This window comes from Vombatus ursinus, unplaced genomic scaffold, assembly GCF_900497805.2.
Source record: "Vombatus ursinus unplaced genomic scaffold, bare-nosed wombat genome assembly UNPS02010639.1, whole genome shotgun sequence".
Lineage (NCBI taxonomy): Eukaryota > Metazoa > Chordata > Mammalia > Diprotodontia > Vombatidae > Vombatus > Vombatus ursinus.
The window spans coordinates 520,966-537,625 of NW_020950417.1; the positions used below are offsets into that span (position 1 = coordinate 520,966).

Consider the following 16,660-nt stretch of genomic DNA (forward strand, 5'->3'; position numbering starts at 1 on the left):
ATGACAAGGTGAGGTAGGAGGCAGGTGCTATTATTATCCTAATTTTATAGATGAGGAACTGAGACAGAGATAAGTGTCTGAAGCTGGATTTGAACTCAGGTCTTCCTGTCTCCAGGTCCAGTGCTCTCTCCACTGTGCTGCCTCACTGCCACCAAGAAAGGTAAGAATGGCTGAAAGCATCAGTTCTTAAGCTTTTTGGTCTCTGGAACCCTTTGCACTCTTAAAAATTATTGAGGAATCCAAAGAGATTTTTTTAATACCGATTATATCTATTGACATTCATCTTACTAGAAATTAGAACTGATAGTTTTTTAAAAATATTCATTTAAAAACAAGAATAATGAACTCATTATAGTTGACATAAATAAAACATTTTAACAAAATACAACTATGTTTTCAAAACAAAGAATAATGAAAAGTGGCATTGTTTTATATATTGTTGCAAATCTTTTTTAATGTCTGGCTTAATAGCAAACAGCTGGATTCTCATAACTGCTTCTGCATTCAGTCTGTCACCACTGGGGTCCTCAGACCACACTTTGAGAACCCTTCCTAGACAACATTTAAAGCTCCTTATCCAAACATAACTCTTTATCCCCGAAGAGATAGGGAATACCAAATGTTGGTTGTTCAATGCCCTACAACAGTCTGTTAAGGAAGATGTTTTGGGGGTAGGGGAAGGTGGTCCATTGAAACCCTTCCAATTATAACACACAGAACTGCTGACTCTTGTTAACTCTGAACCTAAGAACTGCCATACTGGCTCATAGCAATAGTTAGGACTGAATATTTTGTATCTAATGATAGAACCGAGCTTGCCAATGTGTTTTGACGGATCATTGGGTTTTTTGGAGTCAAAGGACCTGCTTTCAAATCCTAGGAGGGTTTAATTAGCTCTTGACAAGGTGTACTTGGGTAAGTTACTTAAATGCTCTGGGCCTCAGTTTCCTCGTCTGTAAAATGAGAGATTGGACTGTGACTTCTAAGGTTCCTTCTAAATCGATGAACTTAGGACATTTTGGAAGAGTTGTTATGGTTGCTATCCATCCTATTGCCAGTACAGAGAGAAAATGGCGGGGCAGTGAGGGAGAAGTGTTCTAGACTTAAAATCAAGGAAGACCTGACCTTAACATCTGTCCTCCAACACTTACTAGCTATATGACTATGGGCAAGTTACTTAACCTCTCTGTTTCCTCATCTGTGAAGTGAAAATAATAATGCCTGTAGTAGCTCCCTCGAAGATTGTTATGAGGCTCAAATGACATAATATAGGCAAAGACAGTCAGTTAACAAACATTTATTAAGCACTTAGTATGGGTTAACCAATCAATAAACATTTATTAATCACTAGGCACTCTGATAAGCATTGGGGATGCAAAAAGAGTCAAAAGATAGTCCCTACCCTCAAGGATCTTACCATCTAGAGGAAGATATCACACAAAAGGAAGCTGAAAGATTGGGACAGAAGGGACTCAATTGGAGATGGGAGCCTAGGAGAGATAATCTGGAGGAATGAAACATGGCTGGCCTGGGCCCTCTCCATGAATAAAAGTTCTGAGAGGGGCCATCCCGACAGATGGAGGGCCCAGAGGAACAGAGGATATTACAATGTGTGAGTTTCAGGGCACTACCTGAAGCTTGTTGCTAACCTTAAAGCATCAGTTGTTATCTCTTCCAAAGGTTAAGGATGTAGCGCAATTCACTAACAACTAAATTTATTGTCTGTGAATTTATTAAAGTCCTTCTTGAATGATTTTCAGCCTTTGTCAATCACTTATGATAGTACATTCTAAGCATTTCCTATTTGAGATCTAAAGTCACACTTCCTTTTTGTATTATTTTTTTCTCAAACTTCAAGACGGTGCCTCCTACTTCGGTTGTGCTGGGAATCGGGCCAATAAATCTGTGTTTGTCCTATTTGTTACCTTTGGTAATTTGGTCAACTTCTGTCATCTCCCACCTATTCTCTTTCATCCCTGACCCTTCATCTTTCTAGACTGAAGCATCCCAGATGTTTTGATCCATCATCACCTTCCTTCTCCTTGGTTTTCTTAGTTGATGATTGTTGGACCTTCTGTAGTAAACCTTTCTTGAAGGGTAGTGATCAGAGTTGTGTAAATGATGATCATTTACATGTGGCTGCCTATGTACTAAGGTAGGGTAAGTGTCATGCCGTCTAGCTCACAGATGTTGCCCAGCACTTTGGTTTCTCTGTTTACTTAAGTGATCATTTGGGTGTGTCCTCAGGGAAGATTCTAGGATGAGTCTAGATTCATTTCTTGTTTCATGATTCATGGGTCAAGACCACAGGTCTTATAAGGGTAGTTTCTAAGTCCAGATTTTGGAACACTTATCATGGATCCTTGAAGGAAGGAAGCATCTCGTATATATTTGTATTTACTAACTTTATGCTGCGCATTTTCATACATACTTCTCGTCCACTGCTATTAGACTGTAAATTCGTTTAGAGTAGGGATTGTTTCCTTCATTGTCCTTGTGACCTTAGCACCTAGAACTAGTATGTTCCCGGAACACAGTAGGTGTTTAATAAATACTTCTTGATGGATTGATAGAACATGGGTAGTGAGTAATGACATAAGACAACTCATAGTGTCATAAAATGTTAGAGCTGGTAGAGACTTTTCAAGTTGATGCAGTACAACTTCCTCGTTTTATTTTTGTTTAAATAGAGTGGTAAGTTTGTCATAAGCAGTAACATAAACAAAGAGAACATGGACTAAAACTTCCAATAGAATTCAGGAACCTCAATTATTTAGAAAGTGAGCTTACGGCAGAAAAATGTAATGTAATGTTTCCAACTTATTTTATCTGTTTCCCTTTCTTATCTCCCTTCTGTTTGTATATTTTTAAAGGGTTTTTTTTTGCTATTTTTACTGGCTTAAACTATCTCTATACACACTGTCCTAATTCTGCTATCTTTGCATTATTTTTTCATATTTCTTTGTATTCTTATTAATCTCTTTTAATGGAACAATGTTATTCCATTACGTTAATCTACCATAGCTTATTCCACTGCTCCTTAACCGTTGAGCGTAGAGGTTGTTTCCAGTTTATCACTATTCCAAGTGAGGCACCTATGAATATTTCCATGCAGATAGGTCTTCTCCCTGTCTCCTCCATTCTCCTTTAATGACATCCTTAGGATACAGCTCTGATAGTGGGGCTTTGGGGTCCAGCATTTCTGTGACTCCTGCCATAGGTTGTCATTTTGCTCTCCCAAAAGCTTGTACCCATGTTTTGTTCCACCAGCAAAGTAGTGTGAGCAGAATGCCTCTTTCCCCACCATCCCACCAGCATGGAATTCTACTCTTCTGGCCCATTTGATGAGTGAAAGGCCAACTCCCTCATTTTACAGATGAAGAAACCTCTATACATAAGTCAGTTGCAATCATTATCATATGAGAAAGCATTCAGGGAGGAGATTAGTCATCCTTTCTGGTGTCAGAAATAATCAGGACTTCCTGGAGGAAAAATGTAGGACTTCCATTATTTTTCTTAGTAATACCTCCCCACCCAATGGCCATTATTTAAAAAAAAAAAAAGAAAAAGTTTTGAATAAAGCAGATTCGGTAAGGACAAAGAGAATGTTGAGTTGTTTTTTTTTTTTTTTAAAGCGGGGGGAGGGATAGCAGGCTAGTGGTGATTTTTATCAATTCTGCTGAAAGTAGAAAATAGCATTTCATCATCTGTATCCGCTCACTTCACAAAGGCCTGGTATCTCAACAGCCAGTTAGCCGAGGGGAAAATGTCATCCCAGAGTGCAGGTCCTTGTCTCTCCTTAGCTCCCCGGTGGCTTTTTGCCAAAACCACTTGTCAGACTAAATAAAATCATTTGCCCTTTCTGAGATCACTTTGCAGGTAAACACCAGGAATACAGTCTGCAATCCGTGTTCCACCAGAACCGTTGGCCTTGTCTTTCCCATAAGGACTGATTAGCAACACATGAGCAGAGAGAGAGATTTAGAAACTCCCTCTTTGTGGTGGTAAAAGGCCTCTTTTCAGAATTGGTCGTACAGACAAGTTACAGACTTTCCAGGGCTCCGATCTGAGAGAGGCCCGTTTCCTCTGGTGGAATGTTGATGCGTGAGGTCATCCAGCAGATTAAAAGTAGGGGGAAAGGGGAGGGAGAGATAATTATGCAAAGACCACTTCCAAGAAGATGGACATACACTGGGGTGTTGGAGACCGAAGCACTACGAAGCCGAGATCAGCTCTCTATGACTTCAGTATTTCCTTTGTATTGCATTGAAGTCTGCATCCATGGTCACAGTTAAATAGCTCTTTGAGAAGATTCTTTTAGTCCAGCAGGGAAAACGGGCTAGTCTGCTTTGAATTAGCCTGCTTACAAAGTCATGAAAGGGACTTAGAAAAACAATAGCTCGTTGTGCGCTCCGGGAAGATTCTAACAAGTTACGTGAACCAGATAATGGGTCTATTGGCTGTCTCTGCGGGTTTTTGCCTGAGTCTGCACATCCACAGAACCAGCCCCATCCCCCTACGGGACCCAGAAGATCAAGCGGTGCCAGCCTGGGATGTGAAACAGCCTCTCACATTCACTGGTGCTAAATATAGCTGCCACCCTCTCCCTCCCACTCTGCCCCGACAACACTCTGCAATTATTCTCGGGAGGTTTTCTGTTACTACAAAAAAAAAAAAAAATTAAATAATTAAAAAAAAAGAATTTAGTTGAACTGGTGTGGGAAGACAAAAGAGAAAAAGAGGGGAGGAGGAAGAAAAAGAAGAATCTAATTAAATGGAAATTGGATCCTCAGGACCTGGGGAAAATGTAGATATTTTACCAAAAATAAATTAATTAAAAATGCAGTGTTAATTTAGGTCGGAGATGCTGCCAGCTCAGCAAGAGCCTATTTTGGGATTTGAGGTGAGGCGAATCACTGGAGCCAAACCTCTCTTGCTTGTTTAGAACTCGCTCACCTGGCAGATTTTCTGCTTGCATGAAGAGTGAGCTGTCTGTCCCTTAGCAGGCTGTATCTCCTCTGGCCATGGGCTGAGCATCCCTGATTGCAAGACCTTCTCTTGCATCTGCTTTTTCATGATAAGCCATAGACTGCTTTCTCACTCTTTCAGATGCTTCAAGCAAGTTCATATAAAGAAATTTGCTTGCATTCATATGAATTAATATAAAGAAATTCTGGTCACCTGATTAGTTATGGGCTACTTTTTTGCTTTTAAATTCATTTTTCAATGGGTTAATTGACTCATGATCATTAGGTACCCACAAACAGAACTAAGTCCCTTCCCTTTTCTTTCTTTTTTTTTATTTAAGGCAATTGGGGTTAAGTGACTTGCCCAGGGTCACACAGCTAGTAAGTGTCAAGTGTTTGGTCTGAGGTGGGATTTGAACTCAGGTCTTCCTGGCTTCAGGGCCGGTGCTCTATTCACTTTGCCACCTAGCTGCACCCCCCCCTCCCTTTTCTTATTCCTTATCTTCTCTGAATTTCTAGCCTAAGGTGACATGATTTTTATTAAAGGTGTACTATTTCTTCTAGTCCCGCCCCTACCCCCTAATTTTCAACAAATTGAAAGTGGCTAAACTCAGTGTTGATCAAGCGAGACAGTGTGGTGAAACGGAAAGGATACTGAATGGAGTCAGAAAACCTGCATTCATAATCCTGCCTCTGACTCTTAGTACCTGTGACCTTGGACAAGTAATTTGATCTTAAGCATCAGTTTCCTCATCTGTAAAATGAGTGGGTTGAACCAAATGGCCTTGGAGGTCCCTTTTACATCTACTTCTATGAGACTCTGTTTCTAACACTATGTTGCTGTATCCCTCTTGAGATTAAAAGAGATCTCAGGACCATAGAATTGATTAGAACTAGAAGGAAGCTTACAGCTTCATTCAGTTGAACCCACTGAGTTTAGAGATGAGGAAGAACCGGGGCCGGAGAGGTTGATTTGCCCAAGGTCACGCAGATAAGTGATAGAGGCAGGATTTGAATCCATGTCCTCTGACATCCAATCTATAATGCTTTCCCTTGTACCATGCAGCCTTACCTAGATAAAAAAAAATGAAAATAAACCCTGTCTTTGAAGATATTATGGTTTTGTTAGGAAGATGACTTATTCAGATGAAACAGAGAAAATTGTTCCTTGGCTTTTGGGGAGGGTGAGTTTTGAGAATTTTCAAAGAGAAGAGAAAGCCACCAAGGGGGTGTAGGGATGGGGCAAGGGGTTGTTTCAAGCTTTTGTGCCCTTGTGAAAGAGAATCTGCTTTAATCTACATGTAGTTTTTTTGGGGGGGGGCTAGGCAATGGGGTTAAGTGACTTGCCCAGGGTCACACAGCTAGTAAGTATCAAATGTCTGAGTCCGAATTTGAACTCAGGCCCTCCTGACTCTATGGCCGGTGCTCTACCCACTGTGCCACCTAGCTGCCCCGAATCTGTTTTAATCTAAACTGGATGAATGAGTCTGAGAGGAGGAGGCAAGTTACTAGCGGTTTGAATTGATGTAGTGTGTTCAGGTTTGGAGAGCATTTTCTCCTCACAGCCATTCTGTAAGGAAGCAGAGCCAGTCTCGTCTGGGGATGGGCAGCACATCCCCTGGAGGGTTTAAGCACTGGGGCCTGGACTCTGAGGCCTTCTGACTCTGACACGAAGGTCCTTTTGCTTAGACTCAGCATTGTGCACGAACGGGATGTCCATTTGAAGTAGCAATTGTTTACCTAGCATGAGTAATAATAGCTAGCTTGAATTTATCAATTTAAGGTTTGCAAAGCACTTCACACAAATTATCTCTTTTGATCCTCACAACCACCCTGGAAGTTAGTTCTTGTTGTATTGTTGTCCAGTCTTTTCAGTTGTGTCTGAATCTTTGTGGCCCCGTTTAGGGTTTTCTTGGCAAAGATACTGGAGTAGTGGTTTTCTATTTCCTTCTCCAGGTCATTTTACAAATGAAGAAACTGAGGCAAACAGGGTGAAGAGACTTGCCCAGAGTCATACGGCTAGTAAGAGTCTGAAGCTGGATTTGAACTCAGGTCTTCCAGACTCCAGATCTAGTACTCTATCCACTATGCCATCTAACTCTTAAAAGGGCTTTGACAAAATAAATTTATGTTGTTAACATAGTTCTATGGAGCAGCTAGGTGGTTCAGTGGATAGAGCAGTGGGCTTGGAATCAGGAAGACTCATCTTTCTGAGTTCAAATCTGGCCTTAGGTGCTTACTAACTGTGTGACCCTGGGCTAGTCACTTCACCTTTTTTTTGCCTGAGTTTCCTCATCTGTAAAATGAGCTTGAGAAGGAAATGGCAAACCACTCCATTTTTTTTCAGCCAATAAAACCCAAAATGGGGTCACAAAGAGTCAGATACAACTGAAAGGATTCAGCAACAAAAAATTGAACCATTAAGAGTGACTTGTGATTTTTAGATTGCAAGCTCATTAGTCACTGCTTTTCAGATTCTTCTGGTTGTGCCTAAAACAGCCACTCATATGTAATACACAATAAGCTTTCACCAAAGGATGTTTTCACCTAGACCTGGGGACTACTACAAGGAACTTCAGGTGAGAAATATTCTCTCCCCAAACAGATAGACAGCCACCTTCCCTTCTCTCCTGCCCAGAGCCCTAAAAAGAGAAGTCTCTTGCCCAAGGTCAGATAGCCAGTAAGTATCGGAGGTGGAATTTGAACCCAGGACTTTGACTCTGAAGTCAGCTCTTTAACCACTTCTTTTTTTTTAATTTTTAAAAATTTATTTTGATTTGTCAACAATCACTTCCATATGCTTTTGAGTTTAAAATTTTTCTCCCCCTTCCTCCCCACAACAGTGCACAATCTGATATAGGCTACACATATACATTCCTATTAAACATATTTTCACATTACTGATGTTGTAAGTAAGAATTAGAACCAATAGGAGGAACCACCAGGAAGAGGAAACAAAACTAAACAGAAGAGGAAAAAAAAATAGCAAATAGTATGCTTCGATCTGCATTCAAATTCCATAGTTCTTTCTTCGGATGTGGATAGCATTTTCCTTCACGAGGCCTTTGGAGATGTCTTAGATCCTTGTATTGCTGGAGAGGGTTAAGTTATCAGTATTAGTCATCGAACAATGTGGCTGTTATTGTGTACAATGTTCTCTTGGTTCTGCTCACTTCACTCAGCATCAGACCATACAAGTCTTTCCAGATTTTTCTGAAATCAGCCTGTTTCTTTAACTACTTCTGTGCCTTCTGTTTAATAAACTAATATGAGCATTGCAACATTTCCACAAGATTCACTTTCCTCCCTTCATGCAAGATAAAAGTTCTTGTACTAAAGTAGCATAGACTCTGCATTAGGAAACCATTCTGATTTTCTTGATGGAACTGTGGCTGTCAGAACCAGGGAGGCAATGGGGGAGGGGAGAGGGGAAAAGAGTGCTGAATTTGGACTTGCCTTCAAATTTCTACCTTTGCCACTTTAATACCTGTGACCTGGAACAAGTCACCTGCTCTTACAAGGGCCCTAGTTTTCTCATTTGTAAAATGAAGGCATTGGACTAGATGATTTTTAGGGTCTGTTATGCTGTTATCATCAATAAACATTTATTAAGCACCTGCTATGTGCCAGGCACTGTGCTAAGTGCCGGGGATACGGTAGATATAAAGAAAGATAGCCCCTGCCCTCAGGGAGCTTACAATCTAATGGAATCTAGGAACCTATGAGTTTTACTATTGATTAAAAACTCTCTACTTAGAGCAGTAACTTTTTCTCACTCTTCTTGTGTGGTTATCTCCATTCTGGTTTACTGCTCAGTCCCCTAGGAACACCATGAGCCAGAGAGGCTATGCTAACACAGGTGAGATGAAGTTTTTAAACCAGATTCTGGAAATACCCTGAAAGATAATTCCCAGGGAACTCTCTAGTCTGTCCTAGCACCTTCTACATTCCGATGCTGGAGACCAGCTCCCAGCCTGTTCAATAGTGCCCCCTGGAGACATGCATAGGAAGATGCTAGTAGAGCTCATGAATAGGGATGGACCCGATTTCCTGTCTTGGAGAGTTTGTTAGTTCTTCAGGATTGAATCTGGGCTGTGATCTGGTGCTTGGGCTCTGGCACCCCCCAAGGACAGAGGGATTCTTGGGCGATCCTAAATCGGGCCACAGCCGTTGCATCTTTCTTCAGCTGCCTGTAGACAGTGAAGGATTGGGGGAGATAACTGAAATATTAAGTTTAAGGATTGGCTTTGGGCTGGGAAGGCCACCCTTTCGAGTCAACTGTCTTCATGCATGCTCATCAATCTTGACCTGCATGTCCTCTGGGAGGGTGGGCGGGTGGCTACATGGTGCACAGGATAGAGTGTGGCACTTGTAGTGAGAAAGACATGGATTTCAATCCTGCCTTAGACATTTAATGGCATCTTACTAAGCATCTAAGATGCCTTCCACAATGCCTGCATCCATCCCTGGCTATGCTGCCAAATCTACATGATAGAACAGAATACATGTTTGATGATAGATATTAGATTGTGTGTTTGTGAGACCAGGGCAAAGTCACTTAACCTTTCTCTGCCTCAGTTTCCTCATCTGTAAAACCCCACTGGATTGTTATGAAGATCGAATGAGATGATAACATGTAAAGCCCTTTACAAACCTTAAAGTGCTATATAAACACTAGCTATTATTATTAAGAGGAATAGGGTTTCAGCAGATATTTATCTGAACTCATCAGAGTGGACCCCTCTCCCTACCCCAACCCAATAGCCTCAGTTTTTACTTTCTTCTGTATCCTGGTTTTGAAAAATCTCAGCTTTCTCAAATGCAGACCTGGGACAAATCTGACACAGGGCAGAGCAGCAAATGCCTCGTTTCACTTCAGTTTTTTAAATGAACCATTGGATTCATTTGTTTTTTTCTTGACCCTTTTTTTTGGCTTTGAGAAGATTTTTAAAAAAGGCTTTGTTTGCGGTTATCTGTTAAACTCTGCCCTCTCGTGTTAGCTGAGTGCAACAGCACTGCAGTGGTTCTGCATATTCATAGACAATCATTAATATTAAACAAAGGAAGGTACAAAGCCCCTCTATAAAGGTCACAGAATTTCTGAATTAGAAGGCTAATGAGGTTGTCTAGTCCGACCTTCAGCTAAATGCAACCTCCGACACTATCCCCAACAAAAAGACTTAAAGACTCCACGGTGATGGGGAGCCCACAGCCTCCCAGACAATGCATTCCATTTTTTAACAGCCTCAGGGTTTAGAAAGGTTTTCCTTGAGTGGAGCATAAATCTTGCCACTCTGCACATTCTGCTCATCTTTCTTAAGTTCACTAATAATGACTATGATGATGGCTAACATTTATGCATCGCTCTAAGGTCTGCAAAATCCTTTATGTATATTATATCATGTGCTCCTCACAACCACCCTGGGAGGTAGGGGCTACTATTTCCCAGCTGGGGATTTAGCCGCTTGAAGATGCCTCGCCTGTCCGCCCCCCCCCCCCCCCCGTGGACCCGAGACTCACAGCAGCTGTGTGACTTTCCCATTGTTCTGTCGCTTGTAAGAGGCATTATCTGAATCCTGGTCTCCCAACATTAGCGCCCTGGGTGCAGATCTCCTTCCTCTCTGCTGCAACATCTTAGTGCATACAATCAAACGATTTGCAAATCTAAGGATGCTAAACCATGCACCCAAATTAAAAACAGCGTGTACCAAAAGTTTTAGTGCCATTTCAAGCGACTAATGCTTAAAATATCAGATATACATGATGCCGTTTTAAGCTAGTGAAGCTAACTTAATGCAGTGGTAAAACTTAAGGTTTTGGGGACACCCGGCATAGCTGTCATTTATGTAGCACTTTAAGATTTGCAAAATGCGCTTTTATTGTTTGGACATTTCAGTCGTGTCTGACTGGTGATAGAACCAACCAGGACTAGACCCTAGGACCAGAGCTGTTTCCACTATAAGGCTACACTGCAGTGCCGGGCACTTTGTTCGGTCGATTTCAGTCATGTCCAACTTCATGACCCCATTTGGGGTTTTTCTGACAAAGATACTGTGGTTTGCCATTTCCTTCTCCAGTTCATTTTATAAATGAGGAAATCAGGGTTAAGTGACTTGCCCAGAGTCACACAGCTAGTAACTGTCTGAGGCCAGATTTGAGTTCAGGAAGATGAGTCTTCCTGACTCCAGCCCTCCCACTGTGTCACCTAGCTACACACACACACACACACACACACACACACACACACACACACACACATCATATTTTGTTGTAGTCGGGTATTTTTACAAAGGCCTCTTCCTCCTCTCCCTCCCCTTTCCTCCAATCCTGGAGGCAGATAGTGAAAATATTATTCCAATGTTTCTAAATGAGGAAATAGAGGTGCCCATGGTCACACACCTACTAAATAGCCAAGGCAGCTTTTCAACCCAGCAATCTCCTGATTCTAACATGCTTTCCAGGTTGCAAGGATCCATCTCTCACCATGTTACATGAGAGACAGCATGTCAATGATAGACATTGGAGGAGAGAAGAAGAAGGTTCAGAAAATAACAAGTAAAATGTTAGGGAAATTGGTGTCTTAAATGGGCATAGCTGGGAATGGAGCTTGGGGGAAGGGAAAGAACCTTAACAGATAATTCCCTGCCTTTGGCTTACCCATGGTTGCTGGTTTTGCTTAGCACTCGTTTCAAAAGAATAATAAGTCTTATGTTTGAATGACAGCTAAACAGTCAAAATAAAATCAGGTTAAGATTGCAAGTGTACCTCATATTACATAACAGGTCTTGAGAAATTGTATTGCCTGACACATTTTTTTATAAATATTCTAAGTGAGAGGGAGGAGAGAGGGGTCTCCTCTGCCACTATTTAAAAGAATACTAGCAGGAAACTTTTTTGCAATATAATCACCCCTAAATCGATGTTTTATGCCATGGTTTTTTTGTTTTGCATGTTTGTTTGTTTGTTTTTTTAACTGAGGGAAACAGGATTAAGTGACTTGCTCAGGGTCACACAGCCAGCAAATGTCTGAGGCCAGATTTGAACTGGTGAAAATGAGTCTTCCTGACTCCAGGCCTGCCACTTTATTCACTATGGAACCACCTGTCTTGGCTGTCCATGCCACGGTTTTTCTCTATAGACTTTTTTTGTGCTTAGCTTGCCTAACAATTGTATTTTCATTTTATCCATTATGGAGAGAGGCAAGGATGATTTATTTCTTATTTAATAATAAAGGAAGAAAGTAATAATTCACATTTAAAAGAGAGGGTCTGGATTAGATGCCTTTTCTTTTCACCAACTAGCAGATTGTGAGACCTCAATAAATACAAAAGAGCAAGGTTTGACTTCATCCTCCCTCTTCATCTGTGGAAAGAGCATCAGATTTGAAATCGAAGGAAGTGGTTTCAAATCTGAACTCTGTGTGACCTGGGGAGTCATCTCGATGGGCCTCCATTTCCTCATCAAAGGGCTTGGTAGTTTCTAAGGTCCCTTCCACACTCTTAGGTTCGCTTCTTTTCTTTCCTCTTTCAAAAGGTACACCTGACTCTGTTTAGTCAGAAGCTGTATCCTTTCCGTATTAGTTATATAAGTGCCTTTCATTCATCTATCTCTCCATCCACCCATTTATATTTATTTGGACTTGTGGTTTTGAGGAAACTCCCAATAACAATGCAGGTTGGCACCTGTTCTGCAAAATCTTAGAGAGTTGCCCAGGACACTAAGAGATTAAATTATTTGCCCAGGGATACACAAGTGAGATCATCAGCCACATGATTTCAGTTCCCAGTTTCTCCTGAGCTCCAATCAAGAATCACCAGCTGCCTCTTTGACATCTCAAATGTTTGTTTCATGGGCATCTCAAACTCAACATGCCCAAGGAAAACCTCATTTTTATCACCCCAAACCTTTCCTTCTTCTGAACTTTCTTGTCACTGTCTCAGCACCCCATCTACCTAGGCTTAAAACCTTGTTATCATCCCCAAATCTTCTACTTTCATTCATCCCACATATGCAGTCTACATGTTATATCCATCTTCTTGTCTCACAGCCACTGCCCTGGCTTGGACTCTCATCACCTCTTTTCTGAACTCTTGCAATAACCTTCTGGTTGGTCTCTGTGCCTCAAGTCTCTCCCCACTCCAATCTGTCCTTCTTTTTCTAAAGCATAATTCTGACCATGTCAGCACCCTGCTGAGTGAGCACCAGGGGCCCCCTATTACCTACAGGATCCTGTTTGGCATTTAAAGTTCTTTATACTGGTCCCCTCCTACCTTTCTTATACCTTATTCCCCTTTACGTGCTCTGTGATTAAGCAATACTGACTTGCTTGCAGTTCTGAAACATGACAATGAGTCTCCCATTTCTGTAACTTGTACTTGCTCCCATGTCTAGAATGTTCTCCCCCCTCTCCATTTTCTTGGATTCCCTGAGTTCCGTCAAGGCTCACTTCAGGTCTCATTGTCTGAAAGACACCTTTCCCAGACTTTTCTTCTCTCCCCCAGTTGCTAATACTTTCGTCTCCCAAATAACCTTTCATCGCCCAACCTGCATACATCTTGTATGCACCAAGTTATTTATGTGCTATGTCCTCCATAGAATGTAAACTTCTAGAAGGCAGGGGAATGCTTACTATTAACATATATAATTTTTGTTGTTGAGTTGTTTTAGTTGTGTCTGACTTTTCATGACTCCATTTAGGGTTTTCTTGTCAAAGATACTGGAGTGGTTTGCCATTTCCTTCTCCAACTTGGAGGAAAAAAAACCTTTTTTTTTTAAGGCAATTGGGGTTAAGTGACTTGCCCAGGGTCACACAGTTAGTAAGTGTCAAGTGTTTGGTCTGAGGTTGGATTTGAACTCAGGTCCTCCTGACTTCAGGGCCGGTGCTCTATCCACTGCCCCACCTAGCTGCCCCTCCAACTTGTTTTATAAGTAAGGAAACTGAGGCAAAGAAGGTTGAATGACTTGCCCAGGGTCACATAGCTAGTAAATGTCTGAGGCTGGATTTGAACTCATGAAGATGAGTTTTCCTGATTCCAGGTTCAGTGCTCTATCCACTGTGCCACCTAGCTGGCCAGCATATACTATAATTACACTCTATATCTTATACTCTATGCTATAACATATACTGTATAGCTATATGTGTATATGTATATTATATAGCATATACTAGACATATATATGTATGCACACATACACATACATATAATATACACATATAGACATACATATGCACCAATGGCATATACTATGCACCAGTTACACTTAATAAATCCTTGTTGACTGACTAATTGATGTGTCAGGACTTTAAACCCAGATTTTTATGAACCTAAGGCTAGCTCTCTATTCACCGCACCATGTTACCTCTCACATTTTATATAGTTGGATAAAAAGATAAATCTGAGTAAGACCCAGGATTTCTGCAAAGATACTCTACTTTTCCTGCTGTCATATAAAGTACAGTGAAGGGATAAGCTCATATAAGGGGGAAAAATCACATGGAATAGCTTAAAAATGAAGAGTCAGCCCTCTGATTCTGCAAGCTATTATTAATCAGAACAGAACAGTTCATTCTGTGCTTTCTGGGCTCCATCCCATCAGTTTTTTGTGAATGAAGATAAGAGTGGGTTAGATGCTGGTAATAAAAACATGCTGTTTGGCCCTTGGAGGCAATTTCCTTTAGGGTCTTGGTTCCCTCCAGATGGTACCTAATTGTTTCTTGAATGACCCCAGTGTCTATGTTGCAGAAACCTGGCCCGGGAGGCCATTTCCCATATTTATTGGCCTCTGGATGAGAGAGTTCTTCATAAAGCCCCATTCACACTCTGAAAAGAGCTTTTTGTGCCCAGAAGTGATGAAACTGATCAACTACTTCCTGTGCATGGCAGCCTCCAATTAGAGTCTTCTTTTCAGACCCAGGTGTAATTTTTTGAGGGAGATTTCATGTGAGCCTGCTGACCCCAGTATTATTTAGTTTCTTTTTTCCCCATTCCCACCCTTTGTACCCTGGCTCTTCCTGAAAAGAGTGTGGGTGGTCCAGTGACATCAGTATCCCTCTGAATTTTCTTCAGCTACTGGTCACTCTTAATTCATGATTTTTCCTACATTAAAAAGGTCTGAGTTTCCTCCGGCACAGATATGGTCATTATCCTAGAAAGCACTTTCATTTCACGACCCTGGTCTACACGTAACTTGACACCGTGGTGCCGGTGGAGCCTCAGGGATGAGGTTGGGACCATTCCTAATTTAATTAAAACTTAAATGCTTTGGATACCGTGAGACTAAGATAACCTGGTCAAAGTGAAGGAGAGAACCTAATAGTCTTAAATTTTGTAAGATCATTCTTCAAAACCGTATGCAGATGGGATGTGGTAGAAAAAGCCAGAGGAACTCAGTTTCAAATAATACTTCTGCTGGTACATAACTACCTGTGTAACCTTAGGGGAGTGAGTTGACCCCCCCCAGCTTCAATTTCCTCATTAGTAAAAGAGGGGCTTGGACTGGATAGTCTTTGAGGTCAAGGTCACTTCCACTTCCAAATCGATGGTTCTTTGATCCCTAATTCCTTATCAAAAGGCAGAGTTGGAGCTGAGATCCAATTTCTGAACCTGCCACTATATGGAATTGAGTCCCAGACAAGGAGGATGAGTCATTCTCTTTATCCCCACCCCCCTCCACCCCTGTGCCCACCCTACTCCTATTCCTTCCTGGGATTCCCCAGTCTGAGCTATAGATCATTTTAATAGAATAAGTACACTGTTTCATCTTTTTAACCTCCCCAGTCTCCAGCTTGGTGTTTAGGAAGAATAAGGACTGGTCCTGCCTATTATAAGGAACTCCCATAATTCTCTGCAACTTTGAGAATTTCCTCCTGAATTACTGGAGGTTAAGCGACTTGCCCAGGATTACAGAGGTGGAGATGGGACTTGAAGTTGGGTCTTTCTGGCTTCAGGGCCAGCTGTCTCTCAGTCTACTACACCAAGTTATGTAGTAGGCACTTGATTGATTTTTGATTGATTGTTTCTCCCTGGGAAAAGTCTGAACTATGACTTTGGAATGGTCTAAACCTGAATTAGGGCTGGGTTGACTGGCAACTTTCCTTTTCCTTGAGCTGTGTTGTCCTAGAAAATGTTCTTAAACAGCCTCAGGAAAGCTCCGATAATCTCTCCTCACCTCTACCAGACAAGTAATTCTCACCAATGTCTTTGAGTCAAGAGCCCCATATCCTTATCATCAAAAGGACTTCTAGAAATAGCCTCAGTGGGTTGGATGTTGCTGGTGCTTAAGTGAGTAGGGTTTGAGTCAGTGTTAGGAAGAACTCCGAGAGGTGTTTGAAGTCACAGTGGTCTCACATGGCCTGGGATAAGTGATGAGTGTGGGAGAATAGGCCTGGAATTTTTTCTTTAGTTTATAATGAGCCCATCTTCTTGGGCTCCTTCTCTCCAACTCATAGGCCTAGCCCAGGACATTCCACCTACCTGAGACATATTAGTTCCTCCCATATGACAAGTCATCTCTTGGCCCAAACCCTCCCCCCCCCCACTTATTCTCGCCCCTATCTAACTGAGTCTTGACCCTCGTAGACCTACTGTGTTCTATCTCATCTACTTTGTTTTCTGGAATTTCTTTTTCTTCCCCCCACCCCATTTGTTTAGTTCTCCCTTTAGTTGTTTCTATGCTATATGTTCCTTGCACAC

The 16,660-nt window shown here is 41.6% G+C and overlaps 1 protein-coding gene across 2 annotated transcripts in view; it reads left to right on the forward strand.

The window, feature by feature from the left end:
• Nucleotides 1–16,660, forward strand: part of BCAR3 (BCAR3, NSP family adaptor protein) — a 167,669-nt gene that overhangs the window by 52,169 nt on the left and 98,840 nt on the right. Inside the window, exon 4 of one of the 2 annotated variants that reach the window (XM_027854888.1) lies at nucleotides 116–160. The exons of the other annotated variant lie outside the window; for it this stretch is intronic. Coding sequence (XP_027710689.1) covers nucleotides 116–160 — 45 coding nt within the window. The remainder of the gene's footprint in view (nucleotides 1–115; nucleotides 161–16,660) is intronic. 2 annotated transcript variants of the gene reach the window in all.